This window comes from Thunnus thynnus, chromosome 3 (genome assembly GCF_963924715.1).
Source record: "Thunnus thynnus chromosome 3, fThuThy2.1, whole genome shotgun sequence".
Lineage (NCBI taxonomy): Eukaryota > Metazoa > Chordata > Actinopteri > Scombriformes > Scombridae > Thunnus > Thunnus thynnus.
The window spans coordinates 15,490,962-15,507,764 of record NC_089519.1 but is presented as its reverse complement, the minus strand read 5'-3'; the positions used below and the strand labels follow the sequence as shown (position 1 = coordinate 15,507,764).

General features: G+C 37.3%; 1 protein-coding gene across 2 annotated transcripts; it reads left to right on the top strand.

Annotated features, from left to right (window-relative positions):
- The first annotated feature begins 4,694 nt into the window (after window positions 1-4,694).
- On the top strand, window positions 4,695-15,674 carry LOC137180550 (P2X purinoceptor 3-like). Of its 2 annotated transcripts, XM_067585940.1 has the most exons (13): window positions 4,696-5,762; window positions 5,933-6,035; window positions 7,126-7,261; window positions 7,369-7,440; window positions 8,770-8,839; window positions 9,046-9,139; window positions 9,553-9,630; window positions 9,718-9,859; window positions 11,411-11,547; window positions 12,238-12,331; window positions 13,098-13,163; window positions 14,066-14,143; window positions 15,070-15,674. In XM_067585940.1, exons 3-13 carry the CDS (start codon window positions 7,187-7,189, stop codon window positions 15,193-15,195), a joined length of 1,032 nt encoding a protein of 343 aa, XP_067442041.1. In that variant the 5' UTR covers window positions 4,696-5,762; window positions 5,933-6,035; window positions 7,126-7,186; the 3' UTR covers window positions 15,196-15,674. The 2 variants fall into 2 exon arrangements, with proteins under 2 accessions (XP_067442040.1, XP_067442041.1); XM_067585939.1 differs by having other exon boundaries at window positions 4,695-6,035.
- Window positions 15,675-16,803: the final 1,129 nt, after the last annotated feature.

Genomic DNA, 16,803 nt, shown 5'->3' with positions numbered 1-16,803 from the left:
TAAACAAGATGGCTTTCTGTTCCACTCAGCTTTTAGTTTATGTGTGTGTGTAAATCTGCTCTTAAAAGGTCTCTTTGCTCTCTTTCTTTACCTGTTAGTCCACTGACACCCCCCACAACCTTCCTCAGCTGTACTTTGTGTTTAGTGCTAATTAGCAAATGTTGGCATGCTAACATGCTAAACTAAGATGGTAAACATTATAGCTGTTTAACATCAGCATGTTGGCATTGTTATTGTGAGCATTTTAGCATGCCAAGGTTAGTATCAAATCTGGCCCTCCAGCAAAAACATTTGGCCCATAAAGAAAGATTAACTTTTCACTTTCATACTGTCATCAAAACTTTTATTTTTCACGAATCAACTATCTGTACTACAAGCAAATCTACTATTACATCTGTAATGTGGTAATGCAACACAGAGGAAACACTTTCATATACCAGTCATTTTTGCCAAATTTGTATTAATATAAGTTGCTCTAAATCGGTTCTTCCTCACTTACTAATGGAAAAAATGACATTTGCTGTCAGATAGAGTCCCAAGAGAAACAGTTTCATCAGTCAATTACATCCTTAAATTAATTAACAGAAATAAAATATATATATATATATCGGGGGAAAATACAGGCCTGTGTTTTCACCACACCTGTGAAATGGTGCCCCATAGCTGATCTCTTCTCCACTTCCATCTCAGCAGACAGTGAGAAGAAGACATTTACTGCATTTTATTCTTTATTTGGATTCCCATTAGGTTCCATAAAGTGGCTGTTAGTCTTCATGGGGGGCACATGAAAGTATACTGATATGATCTTTACATCTAATGCTTTTATCATATGGATGGATGTAGTCTTTACAATGAAAATGAAGATGGTGATGATGATGGAAGTTAACCTAATGATGATGTGATGATGGGTGACAGGAAAGCAGAGGACAATAGCAGAGTCTCTGTCTTACTGGCTGTAAATATCATAATCAATACAAATCTTTTTGACCTGTTCTGCAGTCTTCTTCCTTGGTATTTCCCTCTCCATGTCTCCCTTATCCCTCCATCCAGACAGATCACTTACCACGTAATCTAATTTAAGGTACTTCTGTCTGTATGTGTGTTTGAGTGTTAACTAAGGGAGACAAATGCCTCTCTCTTTGTCTGTGTATTTACATTAAAAACAAGATTATGCTTACAAGAGACTGGCAATTTAAGAAATAAAACCAGCATATTGTGGTTTGATTCCTTTTTGTTTTTTGCATGGCAATATGATTTAATAATGAGCTCTTTATCTTAGCAAGCATACAAAAATCCAACAGTGTCCCAATAGATGTGCTAGCAGCTCTGTGAGGATATGCACAGCAGTGCTTTGAGCTAAACGCTAACATTAGCATGCTAAAATGCTCACAAAACAATGCTAACATGCTGATGTTAAAGAGCTATAATGTTTACCATCTTAGTTTATCATGTTAGCATGCCAACATTTGTTAATTAGCACTAAACACAAAGTACAGCTGAGGAGGGTTGTGGGGGGTGTCGGTGGACTAACAGGTAAAGAGAAAGAGAGCAAAGAGACCTTTTAAGAGCAGATTTACACAAACACATAAACTAAAAGCTGAGGGAACAGAAAGCCATCTTGTTTATGTTATTCTGAGGTTGCCAGTCAGACTGACGACTGACATCCAAGGAGATGGAGAACATACTTCTACACGCACACACACACACACACACACACACACACACACACACACACACACACACGAACAAACAAACAAACAAACAAACACCATCGTTGAGTGCAACTTCAACTAGAAGTCCTCTTATACCAGGCCACATTGGAAAAAGTGTTATTTTGATCATTAATGGTTGTTAATATCATTTATGTGTAAAGACAAATTAAATTGATTCATAAATTGTGACAAAACACAGAACAGTTAGTAAATATGAAGTGACCAAAATTAAATCCATATGACACCGGAATAATTCTTGTAAAATACTTAAGTATTGTCTAATCAATTGGTGACAGGCAAGTCATGTTTTGGAAAAAATGCTTTCACACATTGAAATTCCACAAATGTGCTGAAAAAAAGCCCAATGTCCGAGTTTTTCACCAGCACTTAAACCAAGCGGCATCTATTGAAGCCAATGTGGAGGTACTCAAAAGTGCCACCAACGGTCACTAAGGTGTGTTTATAGAGCATGAAAAGCAACACCCTGCACTCCTTATTTGGAAGGTCCTGGCTCCAAATGGAAAATATGGTGCCGACCATAAGCATCAACTCTAGGCTTCAACCTGGCTCCAATGCAAACCCACGGGTGAAGTCACACCTCACTACGTCTATCATATACAGGCTATGACTGAAACGCAACATGCATTTGTGGATGGAGGTTGTGAAACGAGTCTCAAAGCTCCACGTACAAATTTGACATTTATATTCGCAGGATGGTTTTCAAAAGCAAATGTTATTAGAGGAATGAACTTGAAGTCTGAAATATATACATTTATTCATGATATTTATTCAAGTCGGGTTGAATTTTTTTGAATAATTGTGTTACATTTGGTCAAATTGGTTGGTATCTGTTTGCAGATTGGAAAATGCATTTGAGAACATTATAAATTACTTACAAATTTCCTTGCACATTTGTAAATACTGTTTCTATTTGTGGATTATGAAACATGTATTTGTCACCAGACTACTTTCTCTCCATATGGTGGGGTGCTATAAATCTCCACTGAAACCTACAGTATATATAAATAACATTAACAACCATATTAATGATAAAAATGAAATATTTTCAATGTGGCCTAGTATGAAACGACTAGTTGAAGCTGTACAGAACAGCAGATGAACTGAGAAGTGGTGTGTGTATGTGTGTGTGCGTGTGTGTGTGTGTGTGTGTGTGTGTGTGTGTGTGTGTGTGTGTGTGTGTGTGTGGGAAGTATGTTCTCCATCTTCTTGAACGTCAATCCTCAGTCTGACTGGCGACCTCTGAACAACATAAACAAAGTGGCTTCCTGTTTGCTCAGCTTTTAGTTTATGTGTGTGTGTAAATCTGCTCTTAAATGGTCTCTTTGCTCTCTTTATCTTTACTTGTCACACCCCCCATTCTCTTGTCCTCCACTCCCTCCTCCTTTTCCCTCCTCATCCTTTATATCCCTTGCCCCAGTTTATCACATTCCCCTCTCTTTTTCCATTGTATTCCTTTTTGTCCATCTCTAATCCCCCCTGTTCTTCCAGAGGGCAAGACAGAATTAATGATATTTTACCACTTCCTGGTTCTCATCCGATGACTTGTCATAAGTGACTGCTGTTTAATGGATGCATTCAGAGATTCTTTATAGCATTAGACTGAAGGCAGCTATGATTGAATTAGTGTGAAATGTTATCTCCTGGATATGGTTTGTGATGTGTATTCGGATGTAGAAACTGATACATGGGTCTGATAGTAGCCTTTTATACAAAATGAGATCTGATCTACTCACTGTGGTCCACCTTTGACATGATGGATATAATGCAGTTTGAATCATTAAATATTTAGCGTAGAATTTATCATTTACTGGTTGTGTGAGGGCAAATGTCTTCTAAAGTACTGAATTGATGCTGATGGAATTTTTCAATCATCTCCATTTAAACAGAAACGTTATCAGTTATCAGTATGTTGTTGCAATGTAACAATACATCCAGCTAACGGTCTGATCCAGGCGGGACCTTGGCTCATGGTTCATATTATTATTCTGGTGTTTTGAGCCAAAAATGAACAATGTCAAAATGTCTAAAAATAACAGTGCCAGTTCTGAGGGAACATGTGTAAATGGTAAAGAAGGTCTTCAAATAATATTCAGTCTAATCAGTTCAGGTTAGCAACAAACAAATTAAGATCTTGTTAGCAGGTCTTTTGGGCCTGTGTTCTCAGATTCTTTTAGGATTCTGTCTTTCCTCTCTCTTTTTTAAATAAACTTGATGGGGGCCAACATCCGCAGTGTGTCCATACAGTCATGTTGTGCAGAAATGCATTTAAAAGTTGATGTGAAGCTCATATGAGGCTTCAGCAGTCTGAGTTAGTCATATCAAGTGCCACATTTACAGTCTTTTTAGCATCAAATTCCCTCTTTGTGTTTCCTCAAACAGTGTTTCCTTGTTGAGCTGCGGTAGAAGTGTAGTAACAAAAAAAGAAACTTTGACACTAAAAAGACTGTAGAGTTGAAAGATATCTACTTGATTTGACTCATTTGGACGCTGAAACTTCATATTAGTTTCAGATAAACTTTTAAATACATTTTTGCACACAAGGAGGACTGTGGATTTTGTCCTCCATCATTTACATTGTAAGTGCATTATGAAGGGATCTTCTAATGGTCAATATGAACAGGAGGAATGATTACAGTAAGAAAAACATGTTTCAGTGTTCATTAGGGCTCCTGACTGTGGTTTTAAGACACATTTGAAAATTGTGAACCTTTCCTTTAAGACCTCTGTCAACAGTTAAAGAAAAAAAAAAAAAAAAGCTTAGTAGCTTAAAGACTTGATGCAGGGGGAGACTAGACTAACTGTATCACAAGGGGAAAAACACACCCTCCAACAACCCCAAAGGTGTCCTTTTTCTTTAAAGCTCATGTTTTTCTATTTTCTCTTCCAGTTTTGATTGAGCTGGGGGCTGCTTCATCTCTTTTTTAAATGTAATTTATGCATGTTGGCTTCAGGTGGCTTCCCCGAGGCTCTGTTGTGGCTTGTGGCCAAAATGTTAGACCTCTGAATACCTCTAGCCTCTCTTAGTGAACAAAACCAAAAACTAGCATAGCTTAGCTTGAAAACTGGAAGTATGGTGAAAATGCTCCCCCAGATATAACACAAGTGGGAAAATGTCTTTCAGGTTTCTTCAATTTAACAACTTCTTAAACCCATTTCTTTTTTTGCTGTTGTTTGTTTGTTTTGTTTTGTTTTGTTTGTTTAAATGTGTCATTAAGATATGTTAGAGATATTGGTAAGCTAGCAGCTTCCCCTTGCTTCCAGTCTTTTTACTAAGCTAAGCTAATCATATTTCAGACCTATTTTTTTTCTAGACGCTAAGAGATTGAAACTGATATTAAATTGATATTTATTTTCCCCCCTGTCAATAAAAAAGAGTCAAAGGAGGTGTATTTCCCAAAATATTTGATTGTTCCTTGACTCCTTGGCTCTAATCACAAGGCAAATTACTTCAAAGGCCAATTTTATTTCCAGTAGTTACACATACTCATTAAATTAACAGATTACATAGGAAAAAAGCTAAATTTCAATACATCTGAAAGCAGATGCTATTGTTTTCCCTCTTTGACTGTAAACCTGTGTTTACTGGTGCTGCACACAGAAAACCTGACAATGAATGTCCATGATGCACTGAGAAGAGGGAGGGAGGAGGACTTTGAGGAGTCATTTAGATAAATGAGTGGAAACCAGAGAGTAAGAAATAGAAAAGAGAGGGAGGAAATAAGAGACTGACAGAATGGGTGAAGAGAGAGATAAGGACAAAGAGAGAGAGAGAGAAAGCTGTTTTCTTGTTTACTACTTTGTCAAAGCCTGAAGTTACGGGAAGAAGAGCATCAGTAGAGGCTGGTGTCACTGGGATTTCTGAACTGCGTTCTTGAAGGCAGCTCTGTTTCCAGTGTGAGGAGATACAACTCTTGGATATCTGGATACTGCTCTCAGTGTTGGATCTGAAATATAGATTTTCCTTCTTTTTCAACACAGAACATTAATGAAGATGTCAGCCACTTTTCAGGACCCAAATCTGCACTTGCTGTAGGCACATACACACACTGCTTTATTTGGAGTTCAGTTTAAGTTTTGTTTGTATTTCTATCATTTCGGTTATATTTCTGTAAGACATATCACATATACAAAACACAATCTTTTTTGTATTTACTCTCATACACACACATATACTGCTAGGATGTGGTCATGTTTTACAGACTTCTTTACCTATGAAACCACCAAGTCGGTGGTAGTGAAGAGCTGGACCATTGGCATCATCAACCGTGTTGTCCAACTCCTCATCATCTCTTACTTTATTGGGTGAGTAATGTTATATTTCTAATACGTTTCTGAATCTAAATGAAACAAAAATTAGAAAACTCAGTGATGAAAACCAAATGAAAAGTGTATGAAAAAAAACAGATTTTGCCAGTGTTGTGTTAAAACTTGTTTGGATGGAAGAGTAGCAGCTGCCAGTTTCACGTATGTATATTTCAAAGACAATTATATTGATAGACATTGATCATGTACATTATATTGCACAGATCTTTAATTAGCAACCAACTACTTATTACTATCTAGATGATGTGATGGTGATGATAACAATTCATGTACATTAAATGAGTCAGATTTATACAATTTTTAAAGATTATATGTCTGTGAGTATATTTTTTAAAAAATCAGTCTATATGAGGGTAATTCTTTTGGTAATTGAATCTGATCTTTGTCAATCTTATTAATGCTCAATAAAAAATATAATTTGTCAAACAATGAAGTTATACTAACATATGTTTGTGTCGTTTAAATGGATTAAGATGCATTTCTAGTTAATCACCTATGTTATATTTTTAAGACAACATGAAAGTTACTTAATTATTGTATCTACATCCACAACGGATCAGTTTTCTTTTGGTAACAACATAGTTACACACACAAAACAAATGAATAAAGCATTTAATGATGTGTAGCATTCACATATGGTTTTATATTATTATATGGTTTCAATTAAATACTTATTTAATTTGTTTGTTGATAAAAAATCCATTTGGTGCAGTTGTGGTCATGTATTACCCAGTGCATCTTCCTGTGCTCTTGTTACTGTTAGTGGATGCCTCTTTTTTTTTTTTTCAACAATGGCTCAATAGAAGCTTACAGTATTGTAGCAGCATGTGTAGAACAAGGACCACTGCTAAAATGTCTCTTTCCCAACCAGACCTCACTGATAGCCTCCCCATGTTAATGATCTTATGAGTTCTTGGTATTGACGTACAGCCATTAGCTCAAACTTCGAACCCTGTAATTGGAGATCTCTCCGCTAGCTGAGAGCTGCCTGACACATTTGTTTGTTAAAAAACTGCACAGGTCTGATTTTTCAGTCTGAGCTTATTTTCACATTTTGTGTATGTTTCAGGTGGGTGTTTGTCCATGAGAAGGCCTACCAGGTGAGAGACACAGCGATCGAATCCTCTGTGATGACCAAGGTCAAAGGTTTTGGAGTCTACAATAACAGGGTCATGGATGTTGCAGACTATGTCACTCCTACACAGGTATAGATGGATGGATGGATGGATGGATGGATGGATGGATGGATGGATGGATGGATGACTGGCAGAAGTACAGAGTGATTGTGATGTGTCATATGTGTTTTCTGCAGGGAGCTTCAGTCTTCTGCATTATCACCAAACTGATCACTACGGAGAACCAAGTCCAAGGATCCTGTCCTGAGGTCAGTTACTGTCACAACCATTACTACAACTTACATACTACTACTGTTATTAGTATTTCACTATTAATACTTCTAGCACCATTACAACTACTATACATCAACATTAAAACAGATATAATCCATATTTTTTTAATAACAACATATGAAATGACAGTGTGCAATGTGAGAGTGTTGCTCTTGGTGATGAGCCTCCAGAGAATTATCACCTGAATTATCAGCAGCTCCCCGCTTTATGGAGCTTTATATCAAGTTTCAGCTCATTCAGTTTAGCTGTTTCAGTGCTCTCTAAAAACCCACTGTAGCTACCTGCTCAGCACTAAATGGCAAGCAGAAACAGTTAGCTGTAGACTAGCTGGTGAACATAGTGGAGCATTTAGCAGCTAAAGAGCCAGATATTTCCCTCAGGAGTTATTAGAGAGCAAAACCAGAGCTTATATTCACCAACTTGTTTCTCTTGCCCCCAAGTTGCCAAAGAATCAGTTAATGCAGGTTTAAGAAACATACAGAAAATAATTACAAAGGTAATCCATTTCCATTGACTTTGTACACATTAATGCCACCTTGAAAGTTTGTCTTGTCTTCTGTCTAATTGGCCCTTCACTGTTATTCCAAATAGTACTAACAGTCTGAAAAACTGTGTCATATGGACTCAAAAATCATAAAATATAAAACAGTAAACTAAACGTTTTGTCCAAGTTGTGCAGAGTTGCAAGGTATTAATATAGCAGATCTCAAATATGAATACAGTGCCCCAACTATGCTACCAAAATGTATATAACATTTCTTTATAAGCTAAATTCACAGGATATGACGATCAGTTCTGGATTTGTCACTATGTTAAGTATGACACCTTAGAAAAACATCAGGTCATGCTGCTCAAAACCTGTAGGACTTCAGTGTCATAAAGTGGGCTCCTTCCTTCACCAGTTTTTCATTGAGTTTGCCATATCATACCAAAAAGCTGGCTAAAACAGAGGACTAAATGTTTGCCAAGGTATGCATGTCTGCTCTTAGCATTATCACAGTATAAAGTTGACATGGTAAACTGTTCAGTGTTAGCAAACAATTGCTTATTTACATATCCAGCAGACCCAGAACTCGTTCTGAATCATTTTCAGTTAGCCTGACAAATGTAAATTTATTCTACTTTTACTCTGGTTTGGTTTACACCAAATCCTGAGAAAAGTCGCTACCTTTGTCTGTCTTCCATTTGGTGATGAAAATTCTCTGTGGGTATGTCACTACAAGCATCCTCTTTCATATCACACCTAGTCATTTGATCCATTGTTGATAAAAAAATAATAATTCATGCGATTGTGTTTTACACAGAGTGAGAAGAAGTATATTTGTACACAGAACAGCAACTGCTCAAGGTTCGTTAACAAGCCAGGAAGTTATGGTGAGACCTTCTGTCTTTCTCTTTTTCTTCTATTCTCATGTCTACACGAAAGTATCTGATAAAAACATTTTTACAATTACTACTATTATTGCTCATGCATATAAAACTGTGTTGAATTAACACGTCACAGTCATTGGTTGTTTCTGAGCCTCACATTTATTCAGGTTTTTTCCAGTTTGTATAAATCATTTTCTTTTCCTGCTCAGGAATTCTTACGGGGAGGTGTGTTCCTTTCAACGCCACCCTCAAGATGTGTGAGATAAAAGGGTGGTGTCCTGCCGAGATTGACACCATCAAGACGTAAGACAATACTGTGCATGTGATAGAGAGATTTTTTCACTTACCAGGCTTTGCTATCACTGTTGTGTGCTGTGAAGAACACTCACTTGAAACACTGAAAAAAATATCAGGATTTTCCTGCAAGGTCATAATATGCAATTATATATGCTAGTAATATCTATCCACATAGATAGTTTTGGTTTTATTTGTCCAGTTTGTGTGAAATCTGTCTTCTGCCTCCACCTCAATACAGTGAGGTTGAATGGAAGTGTGTCCATTGTTAGAAATAGTCTTGCCACACCATGATAAGCAAAGAGAAAATTGTGTGCTGGCTTTGTGAGGTTTGAGAAAAATACCAAAATCAAACACAAGTATCTGTGTTTTCTTTTATGTTCCTCCCTCTCTCACTCTCTTTCTCCCTCTCTCTCTCTCAGTACACCAATGATGGAGGTGGAGAATTTCACCATTTTCATCAAAAACAGCATCCGTTTCCCAACCTTCAACTACACTAAGTATGACAATTATAATTTTACATATGATGACAACACTGATGATGAGGTATGACATGCTGATATGAGGATATGTCTGTGTGTGCACAGAGGGAACTTCCTCCCCACCATCACTAGCGATTACATCAAAACATGTAACTTTGACATGGTCAACAACACCTACTGCCCCATCTTTAGAGTGGGAGACGTGGTCCGCTACGCACAGCAGAACTTCACCAAACTGGCAGACAAGGTAGAGTCAAGAGCTGCTGAGGCTTTGCAGCAAGTCCAAGTCAAGTCTTTAGAAGAATTTTGCAAATCAAGACATGAGTCTCTCAGGTTTCTAAGTGCTGACCATTAAATGACACAGCATTTGAGCCTTTACAGTATTTTCTACACAACTGAAACCACACCCTTTCTATATATAGGCCTAATTACTAACCAAGGTGTATGCGTATATAATACATTGCGTGACACTGTCTTACTTGTTATTGTTCTGGGATTTTACCAGGTCAGAACTTGAGACATGACATGTTTTTGCCTTTAAGTCTCTAGTCATATCTTTAGGGAGTCAAGTCTTACAGTATGTCTGATTCAAGTCTCAAGTCAAAGTCTCTAATTCATTTTGTCTCAAGTCCTCATTTTTGTGACTTAAATCTGAGTCAAATCTCAAGTAAAAGTGTTTACTCCTAATTTTATGACGTCATTTTGACTTGAATCGAGCCTCAAGTCAAAGCTTTATATGAACATGATGACAAAATGATCTTATTGAACATATATGCCAAACGTTTTCAACTTTTTCATTTTTTTCAACGCAGTACAACTAAGGCACAATTAGCATTCAGTAGTTCTGTCTAGGCAACTCAAAGCATTTGGTTATGGTGAGATTGTGATCTTAAATACTGAAAAACTGAAAAGAAATATGAGACAAGTTATAAACCCTGGTCTGCTGTTTTAGAAGAATGTCACACTACTTTCTGTATAGAATAGAATATAGAACATAACCCAGGCAGTGTAACAATTCTCCCAAACATATTAGCATGTGCAAATTAGTTGCATATAAACACCATTCCAGGCAGGCAAGGTTAAGCACATACTAGAGGTCTTCACAGATCCTGAATGTTGGACGCCATACAAAACGGATATGTAGAAAACCTAACTGAACCTAACATGTATAGACCTGATCCAAAGGGGACTCAACCACAGCCAGATCCCACCTGGATAGACATGAGTATAATCAGATCATAAATACGGTCGATCCAACCAGACCCACATAGAGACCACCAACACCAGCAGTAGCATGATGTCCTATCACTTAATAAACAGCCACAATCAAAAAGAGCAGCAAATTGACTGAATAATAATGTCCTACAAAAGAAGAAAGTTACAGAAATGAATTCCCAAAATAATTTTATACTTCAAGGGCTAATTCATAGACATAACAGGAAGTCCTGTTTTCACCTCATACACCAGCAATGTTTAGTAATAAAAAGTTGTTGCTAACTTTGAACCCCTTTGTTGATAACTTTTAACCCCTTCACTTTAGCCTGCAGTTAGCAAACAAAACACAGTAACTTGGGTTGGGTCTTGAGGAACTGAAGCTTTTATTTGCTGACACACTGTAGCTTAAATGGTACATTCACAGTTATACTGCTAATATTACTCTACTCCAACTGGCAGCACCTGGCACCTGGCCTCACTTGACTGCACACTCACTATGCACTGAGCTATTCTTTAAAGGAGCTATTCCTATAACACGTGATCAGAGCTAATACTGACTATCTATGTCTATATCTTTTGCCAGGGAGGAGTGATAGGAATAAAGATCGGCTGGATGTGTGATCTGGACAAATCAGACGACCAGTGTAACCCGTCATACTCATTCACCCGACTGGATGCCATGTCACAGAAGAATGCTGTCTCACCTGGATACAATTTCAGGTATACAGCTGCAGGGTTTGGGTATGTGAACGGCTGCATTGTTCACTTTTGGGTTGCTTTTTATAATGTTTCTATACAAAGATCAGTCAATCAAATAGCAATAAAATTCTCTGGATAATCATGATTTCCAGAGGAAGATTTTCAAATATTGAAGTAACCCCCCTAACCTTTTACTAACTATTTCACTAAAATTTCCACTTGTACACATATAAATCTATCCAATTACAGGTCAATTCAAAGGCAGAGTTCCATAACACTTACCAAGCTTATTAATGCACCGCTCCCCCTTTGCTTTAGTGCCACCCTCACACTGACTCTCTACAATAGATATCAATGTCAATAACACAAGGCCATGGTTTTATGAAGTTTGTGGTGAATATCTACAGCTCCAGGAGAATTTTAATTTAGTTAGTTTTTTTTTTTTACAATTGGGTTCTTGTTTTTATAGTCTTCGCCTTCATTTTTGTTCAACACTCGCATTTTTCATGTGGGGACATGCCAAGTCTGTAAATGAGCTTCCGCCATTGATTTTATTTGCTCCATTGACCATTTACAAAAGTGCTTTTAACTGTGTATGATATACTTTATACATGATAGTTAATGATTCAGATTATTGTTGCATACAGATACATAGACTTCAAAAATGTGTTTTATAATATACAAATTTGTTTTGTTTGTCTGTTTTTAAAGGTTTGCCAAATACTATAAAATGGATAATGGGACTGACTACCGAACATTGGTCAAAGCCTATGCTATTAGGTTTGATGTGCTTGTCAATGGGAATGTGAGTATACTCCTTATACCAAGAATCAATTGTTTCCATTGAGAAATAATTAATATTTGTGTTGAAAAAGCTTCAGTTAAGTAATGTACTATCTGCTATAACTAATGTCACTGGGATATGGATCAGTCATTTTGACAGCTCAAGATGAAAGCTACTTTGTTCCTCTTTAGGAGGCACCAGTAGCCTGAGATTTCTATGTGTTATATTGTGTATGACTTAATGTCTTGTTAGCGTTACTGGAGGTCTAACAGAATAATGTATACAATACATTTAAATGCAATCCTGGTAACAGTATGGCCTTACTATTTGGGCTTAGGATCCTGAAAGGTTAATTATCTATAAAATAATTTCAGGTCAGATAAAGAAATGAAATTTGACTATCATGCATCAGCATTTTGTCTTAAAGGCTGAGGCCTTTCTGGGTGGAATTTTCATGTTCTCTCCATTTCTACTGTAATGTACCACAACTAAATTATAAAGACCTCTGAGATGAGAAAGCAGGAATAAACAACACAGTTGGCATGATTTAGTTTATTTGCTTGCTCCTCTTTTTTCTGTTACCCCCAGTGGCCTCCTCATGTCAAAACTTAAGGAAAAACTTATTTACTGCCACTTCATGCAAATCAGATGATCAGCACCATTAATCAAAATTAATTGAGGGAATTAAATGAACAGAGCAAGAAATTTCTTGCACTCCCACATTTAGAGCAAGTGATGTCCAGAAGATTGAAACCTGCTGATGTAAATGATCATTTTTCCTTTATAGGCAGGGAGGTTCAACATGATCCCTACACTCATCAACATGGTGGCAGCCTTCACTTCAGTGGGAGTGGTGAGTTTTACTGGTACTGGTTCTCATAAATGATCAACTGAGCTGATCATTTTTGTTTCTAATTTAAAAGGTTCTCTTTTAAAGGTACCATCGGTAGCGCTAAAGAGCAAACTTACACATGCACAAGGACTCAAAAACATGCATGCCAACACAATCTTATAGTACATCTATGCCATGTTCAGACCGACATTAGCTCTATGTGAAAGACCGCAGCCCTCTCATTCATCTGAATGGGGGCCGTGCATTGACACAATGGGGGTACCGACAGGCAAAAACATTAAAGGTCAGTTCAGCATTACATCATCTGGCAAGGCACTATGTGAGCCAATCACACACGCGCAAGTGCACTTTCCTGGTGGATTACATTAATGTCATTTTTCTGCTGTTTATTTCACTGTCATTACAATGAAAGTTAAAATACTTTCCGACATGATAACTTTCCAGAGTGGTAGGATCCTGTCTGCGAGTATTGCAAACCATTGTGCTGTGTTTTGGCATCTAATTAGCCTTCAAACGCATTAAACCATCACTCCCTGAATCATATTTAATAGTCTCACCGGTACCTTAAACAACACGTCCACACCAACGCAGCCCCCTGTGCTGTTTTAATGCAGGGCTGCTTTCAGTCTGAATCCCTGCAAAGGCATCTCACCAATGCATTTTGGTGAGAAATGTGTATTTTAAACATTATTGTGTTTGTTTATAAGAAAACTCCATACAGTACCTATAAATATCATCACAGGTACATTTTGACATGTGTTGTACTTTACTACATCATGAACATTTCCTCCCAGCTCACTGAAACTCAACTGTAAACTTTCAACTGTGGACTACACATCCCTACTCTTGTTTTGATGAGTGCTTTATAAATCAAGGTTATCATTATTGTTATTACTATTTAGGGCACGGTGCTGTGTGACATCATACTGTTGAACTTCCTGAAAGGAGCGGAGCAGTACAAGGCCAAGAAATTTGAAGAGGTAAAATGCCAAGTTCTTAAGATAATTGATAACTGCACTTCAGTAAATCTGACCTTATTAATCACAGTGTTTGTAATCACAAGTATGTGATGAGTTTAACCTTAAAACTACATTATTTTTGCCACTTGGGGCAGTGGAACAAGCTGTAAACACAACATTGACATATTTTCACATTACAAAGTTGTTATGGTGAACATCTTAACACTTGTATATTTGCACATCCAGCAGACACAGAGCAACAGTAGCATTCACTGTGTTTCAGTCCACCTGATGAATAATCAATCAATATTGACTCTCCTTTTAGCTTTGATTTGGTCTCCACCAACTCCTGAGAAAAATATCTGGCTTTTTAGCTGCTCAGTGCTTCAGTGTGTTCATTAGTTAGTTGCTAACTATGTCGGTCTGCTGTCTGGTGCTGTGCAGGTAGTATACAGTGGATTTATCTGAACTTTTTCACTGAAAACATCTGCCTGCTGGAAACTAAGTTGATGAAAGTGGAGTTTGTTGCAGGAAAACTGAAAAAGTGAGCTAAAAGAGGCTAAACAGCTCTGTAGAGCTGAGAGGAACTGCAGAGTTGGGTGATAATTCTCTGCAGCTTTGTCATTACAATTACTCCTTTCACATTAGTTAATCATTTACATCCTTCCTTCCTTCCTTTGTTCATATAACTATTTATTTAAAGCAGCTATAAACTCAAAATGTTTAATCAGTTTATTACTTGAAAGAGCAGTGTGGACTAAAACTTTTGAATAAGATGACGGGTGATAGATTTTTCTTACAAAACTATACTTAATTCGAATGTATGTGTACAATTAAGACATGACAGCCACCAAAACTGGAGTTCGGAGGTTTTCAGATGGCAATATGAGTGGCAATAGATGCAACTAAAAAGCAAAACATCATTCTCCGTCTTTCATATACTGTAGGTGTCGGACACAGAGCTGGATCCCAAGTGCAATGGGCTGTACCGCTCCCAGCTGTCACTCAGACACAATGAGACCATCATGAGGTCCAGTGACTCAGGAGCATTTTCTATTGAACATTACAGTTAAAGGAGAGGAGCAACAGCCAAAGAGAAGGGAGCAGTGGACTGAGGAAGAAACATGTGGGATGGGTTTCAAAAATATTTGATTAGTTTTAATCATTCAAGGCCGTCTTTATATAATATCATACTTAAACGTCCCCCAAATGTATGGTTAAACAAGATCTGAAGAACCGTGCAGGTTTGTAGAGAAACATTTATTGAATTGTCACTCTGTTGGCCTAAAATATTCCAGAATAGCAAGTGATGATGTAATGAGAAACATTTTACAAAAGCATGAGTGTATTTGCATGTTGACACTTTAAAAATGTGACTTTGGCTCAAGGTTTTCTGAGCAAGAAGAAATGAATTAGACCTGAAAAATGATTGCATATTTCAGTTTACTTTGCTTGTTTTGAACTTTGTATCATAACTACTGTAATGTACCACAACTATATTATAAAGACCTCTGAGATGAGAAAGCAGGAATAAACAACACAGTTGGCATGATTTGGTTCATTTGCTTGGCCCTCATTTTTTTTGTTACCCCCAACGGCCTCCTTATGTCAAAACTTAAGCAAAACATATTTACTGGCACTTAATGCAAATCAGATGATCTGCGACTGGGCACGTCTACATATAGTATGTCTCAACATCAGTAGCAGTCACGAAAAGATCCAGCTAATCCATGCCAACAGCCGTGCACCACTACACCGTCAGAGTGGCACTTCAAGGATTATCCATATATTATCTATATTCCTTTGTTATCCAGGTATAACAGAGGAATATATAAAGGTATAACACCATGTTTTACCACAGTGTTTCTGACGTTAGGGACAATTATCTCAGCCCTGCTGATGGAAACATGCCAAAATCACCTCATTTCTGTGACATTTTAAAGTTCTCACAAATGTCACAAACAAGATAAGAATAAATAAATCTCAAGAAAAGAGATATGATGATGTGATTAGGAGGTGGAGATATATGGAGGAATAGGGGGATGGATGAGTCACAGGGAAACAGCAAAACTAGATTATGTGGATGCAATGGAGAGAAAGAAAGCTAATTCAATAAGGAGAGAAGCACCATGTGATGTGTTCTCATGTTCCTAATGGAGCTTCTAACCATAGTAAGCACCATGCTGTGTAAACTGTTAATGTTGAGCTTCCAAGATATGACCATATTGGGGTGGTAAAAATGCACTGTAAGATAGAGGATGCCACATACTGAGGTGAGCAATACTGTCATACTCAAATCTCACATTTTCAACAATGTAGCTTCTATCTCACAAACAATTCAAGCACCTTCTCTGTTATTTTTATGTTTTCACACTGTCTTGTGGAAGTTTTACCTCATCTTTGACATGAGAACCACAGAAATCTTAAAAACAGAATCAGAAAAAACGCTAAATCTAATACATTTCAACGCACGTGGCAGTATCAAATTAGAAGTACTTTGATAGCAAGCTTTGTGTTGATCTATTCACCTCTACCTCAAAGGTTCACAGCATTTGGGCTCAATCAGACTCACCATCAGCCTCTTTGTAATCTCCTGGAAGTTCACTGCAGTAGAGTGCTGAGCCTTTTTGGTTATTTAGTGCAGTAAAAGTGTGTAACTTTGAAAGAACAAACTCTCTTTT

Bases quoted from the DNA above. Each gene is read 5' to 3' on its own strand.
- LOC137180550 (XM_067585939.1), top strand. From the start codon at position 5,914: ATGTGGTCATGTTTTACAGACTTCTTTACCTATGAAACCACCAAGTCG. The intron at 7,441-8,769 runs GTCAGTTACTGT...TGTTTTACACAG, and splicing joins TCCAAGGATCCTGTCCTGAG to AGTGAGAAGAAGTATATTTG. The intron at 13,164-14,065 runs GTGAGTTTTACT...ATTACTATTTAG, and splicing joins CCTTCACTTCAGTGGGAGTG to GGCACGGTGCTGTGTGACAT.